This window comes from Olea europaea, chromosome 5, assembly GCF_002742605.1.
Source record: "Olea europaea var. sylvestris chromosome 5, O_europaea_v1, whole genome shotgun sequence".
Taxonomy (NCBI): domain Eukaryota; kingdom Viridiplantae; phylum Streptophyta; class Magnoliopsida; order Lamiales; family Oleaceae; genus Olea; species Olea europaea.
The window spans coordinates 7,947,246-7,966,857 of NC_036241.1; the positions used below are offsets into that span (position 1 = coordinate 7,947,246).

The 19,612-nt window shown below is 36.9% G+C and overlaps 1 protein-coding gene and 1 pseudogene across 1 annotated transcript; both read right to left on the minus strand.

The window, feature by feature from the left end:
* Positions 1–553: 553 nt before the first annotated feature.
* Positions 554–7,231, minus strand: LOC111394539 (proteasome subunit alpha type-7). Its single transcript, XM_023020392.1, has 3 exons — positions 6,909–7,231; positions 3,048–3,462; positions 554–871 (listed from the first exon to the last, which is right to left on the minus strand). The coding sequence occupies exons 1-3, from the start codon at positions 7,079–7,081 to the stop codon at positions 710–712; spliced, it is 750 nt and encodes a 249-aa protein (XP_022876160.1). The 5' UTR covers positions 7,082–7,231; the 3' UTR covers positions 554–709.
* Positions 7,232–8,881: 1,650 nt separating this feature from the next.
* On the minus strand, positions 8,882–9,613 carry LOC111394203 (annotated as a pseudogene).
* Between the last annotated feature and the right edge of the window lie 9,999 nt (positions 9,614–19,612).

The window sequence follows — 19,612 nt, forward strand, 5'->3', positions numbered from 1 at the left end:
TAGGATTTGCATTCATAAGCCAATGCACCTATACCAAGTTATGGAGTTTTTGGGCCTTTTGGCCCATTTAATTTCCACTTATTCTCATTTGTTGAATTTTTAGAGAGCGTTTGATAGGCATTTTTATGTAAAAATTTATTTTTAAATAGTAAATTGATGTGAAATGTGTGGTTGAAAAAGAAGAAATTTTTTTTGATTTACGTGTAATATTATTTTAATAAAGAATGTGTGGTTGAAAAAAAAAGAGAAAAATGTATTTTGAAAAAAATGGCTACCAAACGGAGCCTTATTTTTTTTTTTTTTAATTTATTTATTCTAAAATTTTTAAAATCACCATGTCAACCCCACTAGACCCTTGACCCTCTCCATTTTCGGAGTCTATGTCCAAGTGAAATTTTAAAACATTTGTAGTAGGTGCATGGAGACAAGGGGACGTGAGGACACTGGGCAGGGTCAACCCCCAAATAAATGATAGTTCTCAGCCTCCACCTCAAGTAAATATTGATACGCAGACAACCAACTTTTTTAGCAGGCATTGAAAGAAAAACCAAGATTGCAGTTTAATATGGAGGAAATCAATCAACTGAAAATTAAACATCATCCTGTAAATTGTCTAAAGATAGATATCAATTGTCAGAAGCAGCAGATTACATTGTGAATTAAAAATCACAAAAGAAGAGACGTGATGAGCAAACGCTAAGCCATAGTCCTAAGTTTCCTTGGGAGGGGCCTTCTTGGCAGCCTCTGCAGCTGCTTTCTCCGCTTCAATTTCAGCAACAATGGCATCAATTTCAGCTTCTTCAAGCTGGTGAAGTCCATGATCTTTGGTCATTACAGCAACTTCTAGGTTCTTTCCACCACTCTCAACAACCTTCGTGCAAAATAAGATTAGATGTCAGCGTCATTATTTTTCCATTTTCCTTTTGTTTCCTTCTTTCTCCTTCACCATTTTTTTTAGTGCGCCTTTCTTTTTCTTTTTTCTTTTTTCAGGCGGAGGGTGGGGAGGTTGATTGTATAACAGATTCCACTAATAATGTTAAAGGTGAGGAAAGTTATACGAAGACAGTCACACCAAGTTTCTGCTCAGTCATCAGTCAGTATAGAAGCCAACAATATATACCTACATTTATTATAACATTCTCCAATCAGATATTCAAATTTGTTAATGAGGCTATTGAGATTTATCATGAAATTTCCACCCAAAAAGATGTGGGGTTCCTAATTCTTTCCATTAAACCATTAACACACGAGAGACCACAAAATGTAGAAAAGGGAACTGTTCTAAGATACTTATCTCCCGTTTGATTCCCATTCTTGTAAAAATAAGAATGAAAAGTATAGTCATTACAGGACCCACACAAGAGAGAGAAAGTCAAATACATTGGTTTGATGTGATGGATAATGATCATATTTTTTATTTTTATAGCAAAGAATGGGAAACAAACGGGGCTTTAATATACAAACCAAAGATTTTCCACCATCTATGTCTCATGACCTCGAACAACTAACCCATATCACAATTCAGTTCACAGAAGATATAATGAAAACAACAGGATGTTTCTGGGTATCAGCAACTAGCAATGCCGATAGCTCACCCAATGCTACCATCAACAGTTAGCTCTAAACACTAATTTAATCAAAGCTATCATAAATTCAGCTCCACAAGTCCGCAGATATTTACTCTCTTATTTAACAGTTAGCTCCATCATTACTCGTATACCTGCACTACTTTAAGGCATGAACTCAACGTGGAAATCACTAGCAAGTTTCGCATTATTTACTCTCTTTTAAGTGAATTATGATGTATAGTACATCTCAAATCCTTGGATTTTTCATACCAAGGTCAAACACTACAGGCAATAAGACACGAGGTTGTAATGGTACCTCCAATGCTTTATGAGCTAATAAAGTTATGCCCGTTCACAAGTCAAAGGCATAGCAAGTAGAGAAACAGAAATGCTAGTTGGAATTTATGAAGATATCTACTTCAGGTTCCAATTTTTAATTCAATTGGACCTATATCCGTAACATTACCCAAACAGCTCACAGACCTCTGTGACAGCACACACTGTCATGGATATTGCATTATCTCTGCAACCAGCTGTGACATGTAGCTAGTCATTACAACCCCAAGGTTCCTAATTGCTATTTCCTATACCATTATTCTACAAGGTAGATCATTCATCTTAATTAAATTTATAATTCACTGCAGGCGGGAAACTATTGGCTAAACTCCACCATCAAATTGTTCAGTGCATATAAGAAAGAGGCAAAGATTCAAAATATTGACAGTTCCGTGAGTTTTTCAGAGTAAAAGTTGAAGACAAACTAATGCGCACAAATTCAGAACACCATTGAAGTACCTGGACATCTAGTTCATTTGCAGCATTTAACAGAGATAAAACATCATACATCATGAAAATCAAAAAATTTACATGAACGTGAAAGTATTTTTCTATTTTTGTTTGATTACATAATATAGGCTCAACAAGACGCTAAAAGAGGAACTATGGATGCAGGAGCCAATTAAAACAGCAATTACATGACTTTGACCATTTTGTACAGGACTACCACCAAAATGATATTACCTGATTTAAGATGCTAGTACAAGTCCATTTAGTGTACATTTTCTTAGATTAATGCGCAGTTTATAGTCTCAGGGTTAAGATGTACATGAGAACAAAAGCAGTATGGTTATCTTATTAATGTACTTCAACCAATTCTCAACATCAACAAAAAAATTTCCAATAACATAAATGATTGAAAAGATAACTCAATATTTTAACCACTTACAAGTTTATGGTGTTCTTGTAAAAAGATGCAAGAATTACCAAATATTAAAGAAGTAGACTGCATCTTGAATTTTCGATAAATAATAGGTGAAAAACCAGATCATATGGTTGAATGATAACAAAAATAAATAGCCAAATTTGTGATATTTAAGCAAGAAGAGAACATGTCATATGCACAAGCCTAAAATTTAATAGCAATACATTAGACCAAGTACAAGTTAAAAGCAATGAGTTTTGTCCACATGGATGACTTACTTCAAGTAAAGCCCGCATGGCTAGTTTGACAGTCTCCTGGCCAGATGTTTCTTTGTAATTCTTCTCCAGAAACTCCCGGATCGAGTTTGAGTTTCTCCCTGTTGCATTGGCTTTCCATGCTGAAAAAGTCCCTGAGGGATCTGTCTGGTAAAGAGATGGGACACTAGTGTAGGGGTCAAAACCGATGATCAAGGTTGAAAGCCCAAAAGGTCTCACACCACCGCTTTGTGTATACTTCTGCTGAAGTCCAGCAATGTAGCGAGTTATGTATTCAACAGTCACAGGATCCTCAACTGTAAGCTTATGACTCTGGCACTCAATGCGTGCCCTATTAATTAGAACTCGTGCATCTGCTTTAAGTCCAGCACAAGCCAATGCAATGTGATTATCTAAATTGACAACCTTTCTAACCGATCTGAAAGCAAGAACATAAAAGTGATAATAAGCACAAAAGCATCAAATTTGGAGTCCAATTGGGAAGGTAACAATAATAGACATATTGCATGCTTGTTGAAAGCTAAGAGCATATCCAATGCATTCTATGAATTGCAATCTAGGTGGCAACTAAATTGAAATGCTTTCGATCAACGTGACATTAATGTCTAACGAATAGATGACCTAGTTTAAATTTCATCTCCAATGGGTTCAATCTATAATTCAAATTTTTGCCTTTAATGTATTTTCAATACGGGGGTACAAAAAAATATAAAGAAGAGAGAAAGAGTGAGGGAAAATAGAGAAATGCGACTCACTGTGTCTAAAAGAGCCTCTACATCTAGAGAATCATGTTGAAAATGCATACATTTTTCTTACCACGTTAGCTAGACATAGTCCTATACATATTTCACTGGAGATGAATTCTTTTATACATTGTTTGTTTTAAGTTATGTAGCAACTTTTTTAGAGCAATTCACATTAGCATAGGAGATGCTCCAAGATAATACAGAATAAGATCCTAACCAACAATTGTAACTTAGAACAAAAAATGAAGTTGGAGTACATGTATATTGAACCTTACATTAAAGACTTAGTTTCGTTTCAACCAACAAACTAGAACCATACGACGTTAACGTTTCACAAATTCCGTTCCCACGAGAATAAATTAAGCCAGCCTTCGAATTCCCACTAAAATTTAACCTTTAGGTTAAATTATGACAACTTTCAATAGAGGATATAAAATATAAAATTATATTAAAAAGAATAAGCAAATAACTTTGGGGGAATCACCTTGTATAAATAAAAGGAAGACTCCTTTAGAATCTCTCGAGATTTAACTTACTTCATTCATTAGCTAAACATTTATTTATAGACAATCTTGTAAGACATCTTGAAATCAAGGGCCAAGATTAGATGGACTCAATGGCAATAATTACTTGCAAGTTGCAAGTCACTTCATATCTCTATGCAAGTTGGCATGTTCCTTTACAGAAATAGTATTCAAGTTAAACTTTGCTTCTTCCTTTAAGCAAACTATACACAAGTTAAATTTTACTTCTATCTCTATACAAGTTGCACAAATTGGCGTTCACCTACGTTCAAAACCAACGATTGTAGCCCACGGTAATTAATAATCCTTTTTTTTTTTTTTTTTTTGAAAAGTAATCAACGTGAGTTTGCAGTGCAATGACAATCACAATTGCAAATTTAATAATCCTTAAAAACAATGGTTTTTGAAATAGAAAACTTTTAATTTCGTGACTGCACAGTCTGCCTGTGTTTTCCCCTACCTGCGTCCCTTGTCACAAGCAGTTCCATTTTTTGAAGCATCCTATCTACACTATTTTGCAATCACTGCCAGGACAAATCGATCGCAACCTAAGAGGATGTAAGTCAATGAACTTTGCCCCGTACATCCACTCTTCTGTAGGTTGTATGAAAACTGGGCAACGTCCAACAATTTTGCCCTAGACTTATACTTTGCCTATTGCCGTTAACTCAGGCCGAAGTCCCGAAGCCTAAAAAATGGCCAAGTCATAGGGAGATCATTCAGACTTAGCTCAATCTTGGATGGAGAAAGCCCCAAAGCGAATGAAGAAATGGGGGCAAACGTGAAATGGCGACCTTTGGAATTTAATATCGGTGATAAAGTTCTTGTAAAAGCGGTGCCGCAACAATTCAAGCTTTTCGAAAAGTTCACAATGGCTTGGTTCGAATATATGAGGGACCATTTCCAGTAGTGGCTAAAGTTGGAAGAGTATCTTACCTGCTTGATCTCCCAAGCACTCTAAAGATTCATCCAATCGTTCATGTAAGTATGTTAAAGCCATATAAGCCAAACATGGATGATGTGGGCAGAAATGAGTCAAAATGGGCACCTCACATTGTTATAAAATCTTTTAAGAAAGATGTTGAAACCATTTTGGTAGATAGGGAGGTTAGATGAAGGGTTTTCCCGTTACACCTTATACTTAATCGAGTGGAAAGGGTTACCCAAGTCTAAAGCTACTTGGGACAATGGAGACTTGTTGTGGTTTAAAGTCCCTGCTCTAGCACTACACCACGACGAGGGCATCATCAGATTTAGTGGAGAAGTAACTTATGTCCTCCCAGGTCGCAACCCATCCGTCCAGTGACGACCACAAAACAGCTAAGATAGGGAGCTTCAATGGAACTGAACTACCTACGGCAAGGGACTAAGGTAGGGAAAATGCAAGCAGACTGTGCAGGCATAGAAAACAGATTTTTCTAAATAAAAAACCAATGGTTTGAAGAATTAAATACCGTGGACTATAAGCATTGGTTTTGAATGCAAATAAGCACTAATTTGTACAACTTTCATGAAGATAAAAAGCAAAATTCAACTTGGCTACAATTTGCTTAAAGGAATAAGCAAAGCTCAATTTGTATATATAAGGATATGCCAACTTACATAAAGTTGTAAAATGACTTGCAACTAATTGTGGTCATTGGATCCATTTAATTTTGGTACTTGATTTCAAGTGTCTTGCAAGATTTTGCCTATAAATAGATATATAGCTCATTTGTAAATATCAAGGAGTGAAATGAGTTAAATATTGAGAGATTGTAAATAAGTCAAGGAGATTCTCCCAAACTTATTTGTTTTGTTTCCTTTCAATAAAATTTCTTACTTTATATCATCTACTCAAAGTTGCCATAATTTATGCATAAAGGTTAAATTTACGTGAGTGTTCGAAGGCTAACTCAACGTATTCTCGTGGAGACGAAATTTGTGAAACATTAAGGCACAGTTCCAGTTTGTCGGTTGAAAGAAAACTAAGTCAGTGACACTTGGCTACTAAAGCCATACCTAATGTTTCAAAGAAATTAACAAATGATTCTCATGTACAACTACATCCTAAAATTTGTACACGCAAGACTGCACTCAAACCACTCCTATCTCCAATTCTCCTTCACTAGTTTCTTGAGATTCACTTTGAGTGCCAAGTAACCTACCTTACTGTTTTCCTTAAACTTACCATTTTACTAATTGCATAATTTAAAAATAAAACAATAACAACTGATTTTAATTTCTCAAACAATAGAACTAAATAGTAGTAATAACACCATAAATAAAAATAATAATAAAATAAAGTAATTTATCACTACACTATAGGAGTAATTAATCCGTTCAGCAATCCTACAACCACAAATTAACTCATCTTTTCAAAATCTCACTCAATTAACTAGATATCAAATACAGAGTTAAATACAAAAAATAAATAAATAATAAAAATCAATTCCAAAATTAAAGACCCAAAACCCTAGATAATCCTTTCATTTACCCCACGGAACCGAATAAATCACCGACCACCCAAAATCACTAATGACATGTATTCCAACGATCTACAAAAGCACGCGCACATTTCAAAGCATAAATAACTTCAGATGCACAATTCTGACCTGGAGTCCTGGAGCTTGGGAGTGGATTTCTTCTCGACGGCAAGGACGATGGTATCGGTGCCTCGAACACCGACGGCGGCGTTTCCCTTTCGGACGGCCTCGAGGGCGTACTCCACCTGAAACAAATGGCCGTCCGGTGAGAACACCGTAATTGCTCTGTCGTACCGCGCCATCTATAACCCTTTTTTTGTATCAAAGGATCGAAATGGAGTTTATTGTATATATGTGGGTCTATTGTTCTGATCTATCACCTTCTTGGCTTTTGTCTGGGAAAAATTTGATTGATTTATGCGAATGCGAGGGCCGAATGGAGAAATAAAGGAAAAAAAAGACAACTTGGGCCACAAGAAAGGGAGCATGTTTGGCTAAGCTTAAAAAAGAAAAGTTTCAAGATGGGCGTATTCATTTAGCTATTGTTTGAGCCACGTTCTTTAAGAAAAAAAAAATTTCAACAGTATTTTGATATCATTTTAATCATACATTTTTCAATAAAATAATATTGCACGTAAATTAAAAAAAATCTTCTTTTTAAACCATACATTTTTCATCGATACACTATTCAAAAATTTATTTTTCCCTCAAAATGGAGATCAAACAAAGGCTTAGGACTTTTAAAGGCTTTTGAATATTCAAAAAGTTTAGACAAAAACCCTTCAAAAGTTTAGGCGTATTCAATTAAGACGATTGTAGGCTTTTGAAAAGTCAATAAAAATCATGAGATATTTAATTGAATTTTTTAAGAATCTCTATAAGTCATGAAGTATTCAAATAGACAGTGATTTTTGGAGAATTCTCTACTTGCTGGACTTTTTAAGGCTTTTTGGTGAAAAATATAAGCATATGTTTGATAACAAGCATGAAATTTACTTGGAAAGAAAATAAATTTTAGACAATTCAATTGCTTAGAAATTATTTCCATGGAAGTTGTCAATTAAGGGCCTGTTTGGTACACATTAATGTAAAAATGAGAATGAAAAATACAGCCGTTACGGATCCCACACAAGAAATAGAAAGTCAAATCTGGTGGCTTAATGTAATGGATAACGGTCATATTTTTCATTTTAATGGGCAAATAATGAGAACCAAATGAGGGCTAAATATGTTTGATTGATTTTATTTTCAATTTAGAAAATGTTATACTTGTTCATTTTTTATTAGTAAGTTGATGAGAGAGGAAGGGAGGGAGTTGATGAGAGAGAGAGATAGAATGAATTACTTGTAAAACAAAAATCTACACTCCCTATAGAAATTATCAATAAGGCTACTTAGCCAGGTCTAAAAACAGGGTGAAAAACAGGCATTTAAATCTGTTGAGCTGGCACTTAAAATGCAATAAAAAAACAATATTAAACAAAAAGGGCAAAAGCAAGCTAAAACCAAACGGAGATACAAAACCAACTGCTACAAGGAAAAAGTCAATTCGGCCGCTTCTCTCTCTAGAACCCCCGTTTCCAAACCCTTCCTCCCGCCGCTGTGGACAATCAGTTGTAATATTAAGCAAGATTTTAGTGCTAGTGGGACATTCTTACTTGGTTTGCTGCACTTATTGTTATTGCTGAGTATCTTCTGGTTTTGAAAAAACTCTTGTTAAAGGTTGGTTTTATTTTATTTCTCTGAACAAAGTGCACCAACTGGATAAGCAAAACATGATTAATTTTCGAAAATAAATTATACTAAAGCACTACTTAAGCACAGCATACACTACCTAATTATAGCAAACAAACGAAGGCATCTTATGAACGAACAAAGCCTCGGTGGAAGCCAAAACTGATGAAGTGTAACTCAGTCATTTTACCAATTCAAGACAATACACAAATTGCGAATACCTAATGAATAAGTAATCACTAATAATTTACATGATGAATTACATAAAATCACAACTAAAACACTACCTAAGCACAGCGTATCCAACAACCAAGCCTCTCGATACCCAATTCAGTTTGGTTACTCAGTGTCAACACTCGGGATAATTTTCAATGGTTTGGCAAAAGAATAGACTATGCAAATGATGCTTTCCCATTGTAATTTGCTCCTACAATGTTGAGGATGGCCGTAACCATGTTGTAGATCTGCACATTCTCGAAAGATGGGACATTTCTCCCCCAAGCAAATTCAAGTCCATGAGCAATAAAAATGGTCCTCATGGAGAAAATTGCATTGTCATATCCATGTGATCCTCCACATTCTTGCCTTTTAGATGTCTTCTGTTCTACCTTAAGCCTATAATTGGTGGAATTCAATCACTATTTGAATAATGCATTCTATTACGAAGCTCCTCCTTCTGATAAACTCTCAAACCCTCATTTATGTACTTTTTCTAACTCCAAACCCTTATTTATCTTGGCCACAATATCCTTCGGTTTAGAATCGGATGGTGGACGAATCGCAAGCACTGGACTGTATGATTGCACCTACTCTTTCGGAATCTCAATCCATTGAGCCAAATCATCAGAAAGACTAGCTTTTTATCTCACGTACCTACCATCCTGAGAAGACATTGACGGAGTCACTTGGTCAGACTGTTTGACCACGATCCGAGATTATGGAAGGAAGAACAGGAAAAAAACCGGTCGATTTTTGGGTTTTCAAATGTGGGAGACACACAAGTTCTTTTTTTTAACCATTTCTCCCACTTCTTGGACGGTGACTAGCGGTCTACTCGTCGACGAAGGGTGCTTCGATCGGTGAAGGCGCGGCGGCAGGAGGGAGTGTTTGGAAATGCGGCTGAATTGATTTTTTTCCCCTTGCAACAGTCGGTTTTGTATATCTGTTTGGTTTTAGCTTGCTTTTGCCCTTTTTGTTTGATATTGTTTTTTTTTTATTGTAATTGAAGTGCCACCTCAGCCAATTGAAATGCCTGTTTTCCACCCTGTTTTAAGACCTGACTGAGTAGCCTTATTGAGAAATTATTTTACTTGTTTTTCAAGAAAAATCAACCGTGCATAATTTTCAAGTGAAGCACACATTTCCAGATGCATTGTTGGACAGAAAGTAGAAGAATTAAAAATGACGCAAGCATAGCCATTTGAGCGAGTACACGTAAATATATATGATTGTCGTACCAAAACTTTTTTCAAAGTTTTGAACAATTATATAATGGTCATTAAAATTATTTTCGTTCGGTAATAGTCATTCAAATTTCTAACTGATACACTAATGATCACTCTGTAACGGGCAATAACATTATGCTCTTGTTTGGTTTCCATTAAATTAAATTTCATTTTTCTTTCTCCTATTTTCAATCACACAATCTTCTATAAAATAATATGATACGTAAATCAAAAAAATTTCTTTCTCTTTCAGCTACTCATTCTCCAAAAAAATACCATCCCACCTATTTCGTGCGGGTAGTCGCTAACAATTAAAAAGGAACCAGACGATTGTGTAAGGAACAGACCTCTTGAGAGAAAGTCCCAAAAATGGATGTTTTATTGGCGATGATTTACAATTGGAACTAAACAGAATGCCTCCAAGGGGCGCAAGCACACGAGTACTAAAAGAAATGTTTAAGTTTAAACTAAGAAATTGAAATTACATAATCTCTGTTTGAGAGTATTTAATTCGGGTTCTTTTCTCTATGTCTTCTCTTCCTTTTATATTCCTTTGATGATTTCTTCGTGACAAACCGCTTGGAAACTACTTGATTGCTGTATAACTACCCACTTTCTTTATGGTGGCTAGTTTGTCATGGAACTGCCGTCCCTAACTGTTGCCATTACTCTTTGTCGTTCAACCGCCTTCAACTAAGCTCCTTGAATCGTGGAATGTGATAAGATCACTCAATAACTGCTACTCTGAATAACCATAATGTTTGTGCTTGCTGAGATCCTAGGCGATTCGAAGGTTTGAGCGAGAACGGGCTCATCGCTCTGGGCTACCGTAGGGTATTCTATTCGTTTAGATTCTGGGCGTCTTGCAAGCTTAGGCGATGATGTTACCGTGTTCGTGGGCTTCCACCTCATTCATCAATAATCCTGTTCGGACCTTTATCATGGGTTCTCCAATTGGACTTCACTCTTTGAGCTATTTGATTTGGGCTGCACTTTTAGTGTATCAACAATTACCCCCAATATGGCAGAATTAATACTAATTATTAATCTTTGTCATATTCACTTTGTATTTTCCAGCAATATTTGAAATTTTCAAGAATTTCAATCATTATTTCCTTCTATAATCTGAAAAGGTGCAACGTTACAAACCCTTATAAACCAGAAGGACACGCCATTTCATCGCACCACTAAACCACGTCACTATTTTTCGTGCTTCTTCCTCGTTATTTTCACTGTTCGTCTTCTTGCTTCTCTGCTACGTTTCTCAGGCAAACCTTATCAAAATCGTACTTTGTTTCCAATGGCGACTTCACAAACTCAATCTGATGATTCTTTTAGTTTTGAAGATTTCCAGAAAATCCTTACTAGGCCATATGTAAATCCAAACTTCCTTGCACAAGCTAGTGCTGACCTCAACGAATTCTATTTGGGTCCATCGTTCAATAATGCTGAAGCCGTCGGACAAGTGGCGGTGAGCCAGTTGTTCCCTTGCACTCAAGGTCTTCCGTTCCTGAACTCTCTGCCATTGAGGCCGATTTGCGAAAAAGGTATTCGCACTTAGCTCAAAGTTGATGCTATTTTTCGTAGATGGCATGCACGTCTTGTGAGTCATGGCCCCACCAAGGCGATTTTTGATCGTGCTAGGATTTCAGATTTATTAGAAATTTCTTTTCAACCCCCGATTTTTGACCCAGTGCTTTTTCCTATTGCTCTGAGTTTTTGGTCTTCTGAGTATAACACCTTCGTTTTCTCTCTTGGTCCCATGTCTATTACTTTAAGGGATGTTGGAGCCCTAGTAAATCTCCCGCCTTTGGGCGATACCATCTTTCCTGGTATCTTGATTTCCAGTGTTGCCCCGAAATTTGACAAGAAACTTACTGAATCCTATTCAAGCCTGCAAGGCTTTTATAATCACTCAACCGCTGAACCTTCCCATGCTGAGCGTGTGGCTTTTCTTCAGATTTGGCTCTGTAAATATATTCTTTGCGTGCCAAGTATGAAACCTTCTATGAGCTATTTACCCATAGCGTATGAATTGGCACGTGGTAGGCCTTTGAACCTATGTTCCTTCTTTTGAGCCGCCCTTTATAGAGGCATGGCTTCCCTTCAGTTTCAACTGAAGAATGGTGCATCTCCCACTGGTAGTGGCCCCCTTTGGTTCACTCAACTGTTGTTGAGAGCATATTTTCCACCACTTGGTGCTCCATCCATTTCCAGTCGTTCTGCTAGCTGCTATGGGCTAGCCATTGATCCACTAACCCCTGTAAATATATCTAGTAGGGACATTTTTTTCATTCTTTTATACCTTAAATTTGATTCCTTCCTTTTTTACTTTTCCTGCTCATTTGACTCCAAATTATGTGCAACCTCTATCCACCCTAGACAGTGCGAGTGTCTCTCTACTTGTTTGGGTTCAGTTTTTGATTGGGAGGGAATTGTTCCACGATATCTTAACTGGAACCAATGCCAAAGTTGGGGTCGAAATATATGCTCCCCAATTTTTTTGCTCGCCAACTTGGTTATGGCCAAACTTGGCATGTTCTTCCCTGTTACTCCAAAAATTTGATAGACCGTTTTCACACTATTAATAAAGCAGAGGCACAAGCTATAGATGCTCGCAACATTCTTTTGACGAGCAAATTTTCATTAGCCCCTTTCAATTCTAGCTGTGCCATCTATCCCCTTTTTGAACAGATTTGGCCATCAGTAACACGTCGATTGTTTGCAACTGATGCTAATTGTGTCTTCTATTTACTGGACCAGCCGAGCACTCCCTCTACTTCTCCCATTCTGGTCACCTCTGTGTCCATTAGGAATCCTTCCTCCCCTGCTCACGCTAAATATTTTATCCGTTCATCTGCTTCTCTACCTGCCAAGGTTACGACAGCTAAAAGTGCCTTAAGCCGCAAACTGCCAGCTTTAGCATCTCCCACTTTGCAGGATGATGATAATGATGATGATGACGACGTTCCTCTCATCATTAGGAGAAAGGTAATTGAATTTGTTTATTCTTAAACATATTTTTCTATGTACTAATGATTTATCTGAATTTCTCAGAAAAGTTCAGCCTCTCCTTCGAAAGCTTTGGTTTTGGCAGTTCCTGCTCCATCATCTTCTGCTGAAGTTGCTCCGTCCAAATCAGCTGGTGAAGGGATTATGCTTAAAAAGAAACCCTTAATCCCGGAACCTTCATCACAACCAGTAGAAGGCCCACTTTCTTCCCAGGGCGCCGACCCTCCAAACGTCGAACCAGAAGGTAATACATATTTTGATGTTTTACCTTTGCTTGTGCTACTGATTTCTTATTCGTTACTTCTTGAATTATACAGAGGCTCTTATGGGCCTTCCCGTTGTGGCCGAGTCTTCTTGCCCAGATAAGGGAAAGTCCCTACGGGTGGTGGAGCCTACTGGTGATATACTTGAACTTCCCAAGATTGCTAATGAGGTAACCTTTTGCTTCACTTTCATTTTCGTTTCGTTTATTGTAGTGAAAGTCCTCAATGTTGGCACTTTTCTCTGCAGGATGCTGATGACATTGTGCGTTCCATCCAGGACTTGTTTACTTCCTAGGAACAAGTCAAGACGTCTCGCCCTACTTCAACCAGTCATCTTTCTGCATCTTCAGAGGAAGATATGAAGTTTCTCAAGCAGTCGGTATTTGAGTACGTGTCTTTCATGGACGTGAATATCGGTCAGGCTAGTGCTACTAAACATAAGGATAAGTTTGAGCTGTTGAGTGCGAAATCCGCGCAAGCACTTACACTTTCGTCGCTTAACGTTTTTGCTGACTTTAAAGCGACGCTGAAGGTTGTTCACTCTGATATCCTCTCCTTGCTAGCCAAAAATGTTGAACTGAAGGCCAGGAGTACTTAGTATCTTCATGCTGCATCTGAAAGAGAGTCTTTGCTTCTAGAGATTAACAAAGCCGAGGATGAATTGAAAGAAATTTCTTCCGACGTTATGGTCGAAGACTCTTTGATGACAAGTTTAGCTGCGGAGATGAAGGAGCTTCAAGCAAAGATGGACGACTGTAGGGCGAGAATGGCTGCTAAAAAGCGTAATGCTTCCCAAGGAATTGAACGAACCAAGTCTTTGGTTGAGCAGTACAAAAAGCTGGAAGTTGATGACGATTTTGTAGCAGAATTAAATGTCGCTTCTTCTCAGCAGAGCGAAGATTGGGGGAGACTTAGGAAAAGAATTTGTTCGCCCTGGGGTAAATTGTAATTAAGACATTCAATGCCTTAACTTTCCTTTTGTAACTTTGTGCTAATCGCCATTGCTAATTTTGAATGTAACAGCAGTTATCGTTATTAATGAATGACTAATTTATCTACTTGCGTATTTAATTGACGTTGTCCTTAATCGTCAACCTCGCATTTAATTGCTTTATGCTAAGATTCATGTACATTCTTTCTTCGTATTTTCGTCTCTTTTCCCAAGACGTTTTAGTTATTAGGCACGAATGTGGCCATTCACATTCTTTCTTTTCACCTTCACGCCTCTATAAATGCGTGTGTATTTCGCACTCATCATTTTTATTTCCATTCTTTTCTTCAAAAACTAATTTGCTGCCATCGTTTGGCATCTCAACAATTGATCCAAAATTTTCATCTTCCATAGAAATGGATCATTTGATCCGCCCATTTTGCTATATGTTTTGATGTCACCTTTGGTATGGGAGATATAGAAAATATTCTTTGATCAGCAAAGTTCTTCCCATCGTCTCCATATTTTTATAAGGAGTTCAATGATGGAAAGCAATTTTTGAGGATGCTTTTCAAGCCACTTTGCTTGCAGAGAGTGCTTCTCAGTCTCCTTACCCATTATTGCAGCAATGCGATTAGGCAGGCAATTTGAAGGTGCTTTTCTTCCTTTGCTTGTTGAGAGTGATTCTCAGCCTCTCTGCCTGCCCTTGCAGCAGTGCGATCAAGATGGCGACCAAGGTCGGTTCACCCTCTTGCTCGGCGATTGACCGAGAAATTAGTTTGCTCTCAATTATAGCTTATAGAGCATTTAGTATTTTGTATCTCACAATTTGTAATGTATATTTGATAATAAAGGAATTTATTTGAACGTATTTTGTTCTGGCCCCATTTATCTACGATCATTCAACGCAATTTGATTACGCTTTTATTTGTTCATTCTCCCATAAAGAAGGAACATATTTTTTTAAATATTTGTCATTAATGAACCTCATGTATTTGGTACCATCTAAATCTTCTAAATGGTAAGCTCCATTAAGCAACACACTATTTACTTTATATGGCCCTTCCAAATTGGGCGATCACTTGCCATACTTTGGATACTTACTATCTAAAGGGAGTATTATTTTCCAAACCAATTCGTTCAGGCTAAATGACTTTGCAATAACTTTTTTATTATAAAACTTAGCCATCCTTCGTTTTTGAACTTGCAATCCATCTAGGACATCCAACTTTAATTCGTCCAACTCCAATAAGTTTTGAACTAATGATTTGGTATACTCACAATCACTTAACTTATGCTGCAAACACACTCCGATTGATCACACATTGATTTCCATAGGCAAAACGGTCTTCTGTCCATAAGTAAGTTGGAAAGGAGTAACATTGGTACTTAACCAAGGCGACGTCCTATAAACCCATAAAGCTTTGTTTAGACATTCGTGCCAATTCCTGGCATTTTTATTTATTATTTTCCTTATGATTTTTTTTAGAATCGTATTAGAAGATTCTGTTTGTCCGTTAGATTGAGCGTAATATGGTGTGGAGTTCACTAATTTAACTCCAAACTCGCTCAAAAATTTATTCACTTGATCTCCATTTAAAGAAGTTCCGTGATCTACCATCAAAGTTTGTGAAATTTTAAATCTATAAATAATATGATCACGGATAAATTCTATGACACTCTTTTGGATGATCTCCTTTAAAGGTATCGCTTCTACCCACTTAGTAAAAAAATCAGTTGCAACTATAACAAAGGTATGTTGTTTGGACGATGGGGGATAAATCTTCCCTATCAGGTCTATCGTCCAACCCTTGAACGGCCATGGTTTGATAATGGGTATCATCTCTCTTGCTGACGCTCTTTGTATCGGACCATGCTTTTGGCATTTTAGACAACTCTTTGCATATTGAACACATGATTCTCCCATCTTCGGCCAAAAATATCAATTCTTAATGATTAACCATCTCATCTTTTGGCTAGCTTGATAAGCTCCACATATCCCTTCATGCACTTCAGCCATGATTGTTCTGACTTCTTGTAAACTTACACATTTTAGTAATATACCATCAAAGTGTTTCTTAAACAACTCTTCATCTATCAATGTATAGTTTATCAAACGCAACTTCATTTTTTACTACCTCCTTTATTAGGTTCTTCAATGAACCTTTTAATCTCTGTCTTCAAATCCATTGCATCTCCATCTTGTATGCAATGAATTTCAATCCTTCTTGCCCTTCTTTGAACTATGAGCAATATTACTCCATATTCATAAATAGATTTCCAATTTAAAGCCTTTGAATACCTTGAGGCCATCTGGGCCAACTCATTTGCTATGTCATTATATATCCTATTAATACATTGAAGCTCTACTTGATCGAATTCTTCCAACAATTCTTGGGCAATTTCATATTGACTTATAATAGAATAACTTTGGCACTTAAAATCACCGGTCAATTGGTAAATTACCAATTGAAAATCGTCTCTAACGATCACATTCTTTACCTCCATATCTATCATTAATTCTAAGCCTACGATTAAGGTTTCATATTCGGCTTGATTGTTGGTACACATCCTATCCAAAGTGAATGCGAATTTGTAACAAATCTCTAAAGAATTTATCAATGCTACTCCTACTCCTGCACCTTTATAGGTTTTTGACCCGTCGAAATATAAACCCAAGGTTTTAATTCGAATGAATTGATTTCTAATTCAATTTCCTCAGGTATGTCAAGGCATGGGTGATTGACCAGAAAGTTAGCTAAAGCCTGATTTTTGATTGCCTCTTGGGGTATGTATTGTATTTCGAATTCTGATAATGCTAACGTCCAAAGGCCTATCCTTTGGTGTAAAATAGGGCGAGAGAACATATATTTAACCAAATTTACTCTAGAAATTAAATAAACGGTTACGGGCCGTAAATAAGCCATTAATTTCGTACATGTGAAATACAATGCAAGACATAATTTTTCAATGACAGAGTAATTACGTTCATATTTTGTTAACCGTCTACTCAAGTAGTAAATCGCCATTTCTTCACCAAATTGGTCTTCTTGCGTGACCATTCCAGCTATTGATTTTTGTTCAGTCGATATATATATTTTCATTGGTCGTCCTTGGATTGGTGACACCAACACTGGTGGACTTGATAAATATGTCTTTAGGCTTTCAAAAGCCTTTTGATGCTCTTCTTTCCAGACGAATTCGTCCTGATTTTTCAGCTCTAAAAGTGACGAAAAAGTTTTAGTTCGCCCTGCACAGTTAGAAATAAAGCTTCTTAAAAAATTTACTTGGCCTAAGAACCTTTGCAATTCTTTTTTATTGCTAGGTGGTTTGGCCTCTAAAATGGCCTTCGCTTTATTTTTATTAAGTTCAATCCCCTTTTTGTGTACTAAGAAACCAAGGAAGTTTCCTGCATTAACGCCAAATGCACATTTCAAGGGATTCAATTTTAGTTTATATTGCTTAATTCGCTCAAATAAACATCTCAATTGTTCAAAATGGTCATCTTCTTTAATGGATTTGACCACTATATCATCTACATACATCTCAACAAACTTGTCTATCATATCATGAAAAATCAAATCCATTGCCCTTTGATAAGTCACTCCTACATTTTTCAGGCCGAAAGGCATAACTACCCATTCAAAACATCCTAGGGATCTAGTGCACCTAAAGGCAGTTTTGTGTATATCTTCCTCGACTATATAAATTTGACTGTATCCTGAATACCCATCCATGAAGGAATATATTACGTGTACGCCAGTCGAGTCTACTAAAGAATCTACCTTAGACATGGGATATTCATCTTTGGGTGTGGCTATGTTTAGGTTCCTAAAGTCTACGCACACCCTTAATTTACCATTCTTTTTTAGTACTGGCACGATATTAGATAACCACTCTACATATCTGGCTATTCTAATAAAGCCTGCTTTTAATAATCCCTCTATTTCTTTCTTAATCTCCAGAAGTACATTAGGAGCAAAACGCCTAGGGGGTTGCTTATGAGGTTTAAAATTTGACTTGGTTGGCAATCTATGTTCCACCAGATCTCTATTTAAGCCAGGCATATGTTCATATTCTCAAGCAAAACAATCCTTATATTCTTTTAATAAAGCGATTAATTTATCACTAATCTCTTGATCGAGTATCTGGCTGACGAATATTGGGCGATCTTCTCCTTCATTGCCAATATTCACTTTAATCAGAGGGTCTTGTGTTTGAGCGTATCCAGGTTTGGTGATCCTCATTACTTTATCGCCCATTTCCCTTATAGGCACTTCTTCTTCTAAACAATCCACCTTGTTGACTTCTCGGCCAATACTTTGCTCCAACTCGAACACTGCCAATTTGTCTCCCAATGCTTTCAAGGCTACTTCTCCTTTCATATTGTTTTTACATTCTGTGTTGAAAGCCATTAATTTGGCTTTGAAGGCCTGAACATTGGCCATTTGCCTTTGTTGCTTACAACTTATTTAAAACTCCTTGATTACTTTTTTGCCAATTACTGGCTCTTCCAGGGCCACTATGTTTGGCCTCATTTAACTGAACATTTCAGTGAGTGCATCTACCGAAAATGGCTCCTCGCTCTGTGCAACAATTTGAGTTTCTTCTCCATCTTGGACCACTCTGACAGGGCCGTAATTTCCTTCGTACATGAATCTTTCCACCTTGTTTGCTTCTGCGACAAAAGTTCTATGATCTGTCTGCACCACTTCTGCTTCACCCTTGTTATTCCAGAAAACCAGGCATTGATGGAGCGATGAAGGTATGCAGCGACTTCCATGTATCCAATCTCTTCCTAATAACACATTGTAACTAGTAAAACCATCTATTACGAAGAAGACTGTGGTCCTAGTAGTTGTCCCTACAGTTTTGTCCAATGGCATAACCCCTTTAGCTGAAGTTGCTCCTCCATTGAAACTTGTAAGGATGACTTCTGTTGGAATCACATCACTTTTTGTCTTTGCAAACTTCCTCATCATCTTAGATGGAATGGTGTTTATAGCTGCTCCATTATCGATAAGTACTTTCGCCACAGGTATACCGTTAACTAAAGCCTTAACGTACAATGGTCTTATAATAAGTCCCTTTGCTAGAATTTTTCATTTGCTCTTCTTCTCTTATTAATCGCTCATATCTAATAACATTTGTGCTCAATTAGAAAAGATCAGAAAATTCCCTGTCTTGGAATTTTTTTTTTTCAAATCAAAGTTTAGACAACTTTGAGCGATTTTGACAAACTCTTTTTCAGGCAAAGGTACGAAACATTTACTCCTTGCTGTCTTGAACCTTTAAAGGAAACCTTCTGCCCATTCGTTCGGCATTTGACGTAGATTCGTCAAATCGATCAAAGTAATTTCAGACTCAGTCTTATAAAACTGAGTATGGAACAATTGCTCAAATTGTTGCCATGTTTGAACAGAGTTCGCTAGCAAATTGATGAACCAA

Excerpts from the sequence above, each read along its gene's own strand:
- LOC111394539 (XM_023020392.1), bottom strand. The coding sequence starts at position 7,081 with ATGGCGCGGTACGACAGAGCAATTACGGTGTTCTCACCGGACGGCCAT. Across the intron at positions 3,463-6,908 it reads CCCAAGCTCCAGGACTCCAG|ATCGGTTAGAAAGGTTGTCA; the intron begins GTCAGAATTGTG and ends TCTTGCTTTCAG. Across the intron at positions 872-3,047 it reads CCATGCGGGCTTTACTTGAA|GTTGTTGAGAGTGGTGGAAA; the intron begins GTAAGTCATCCA and ends TTTTGCACGAAG.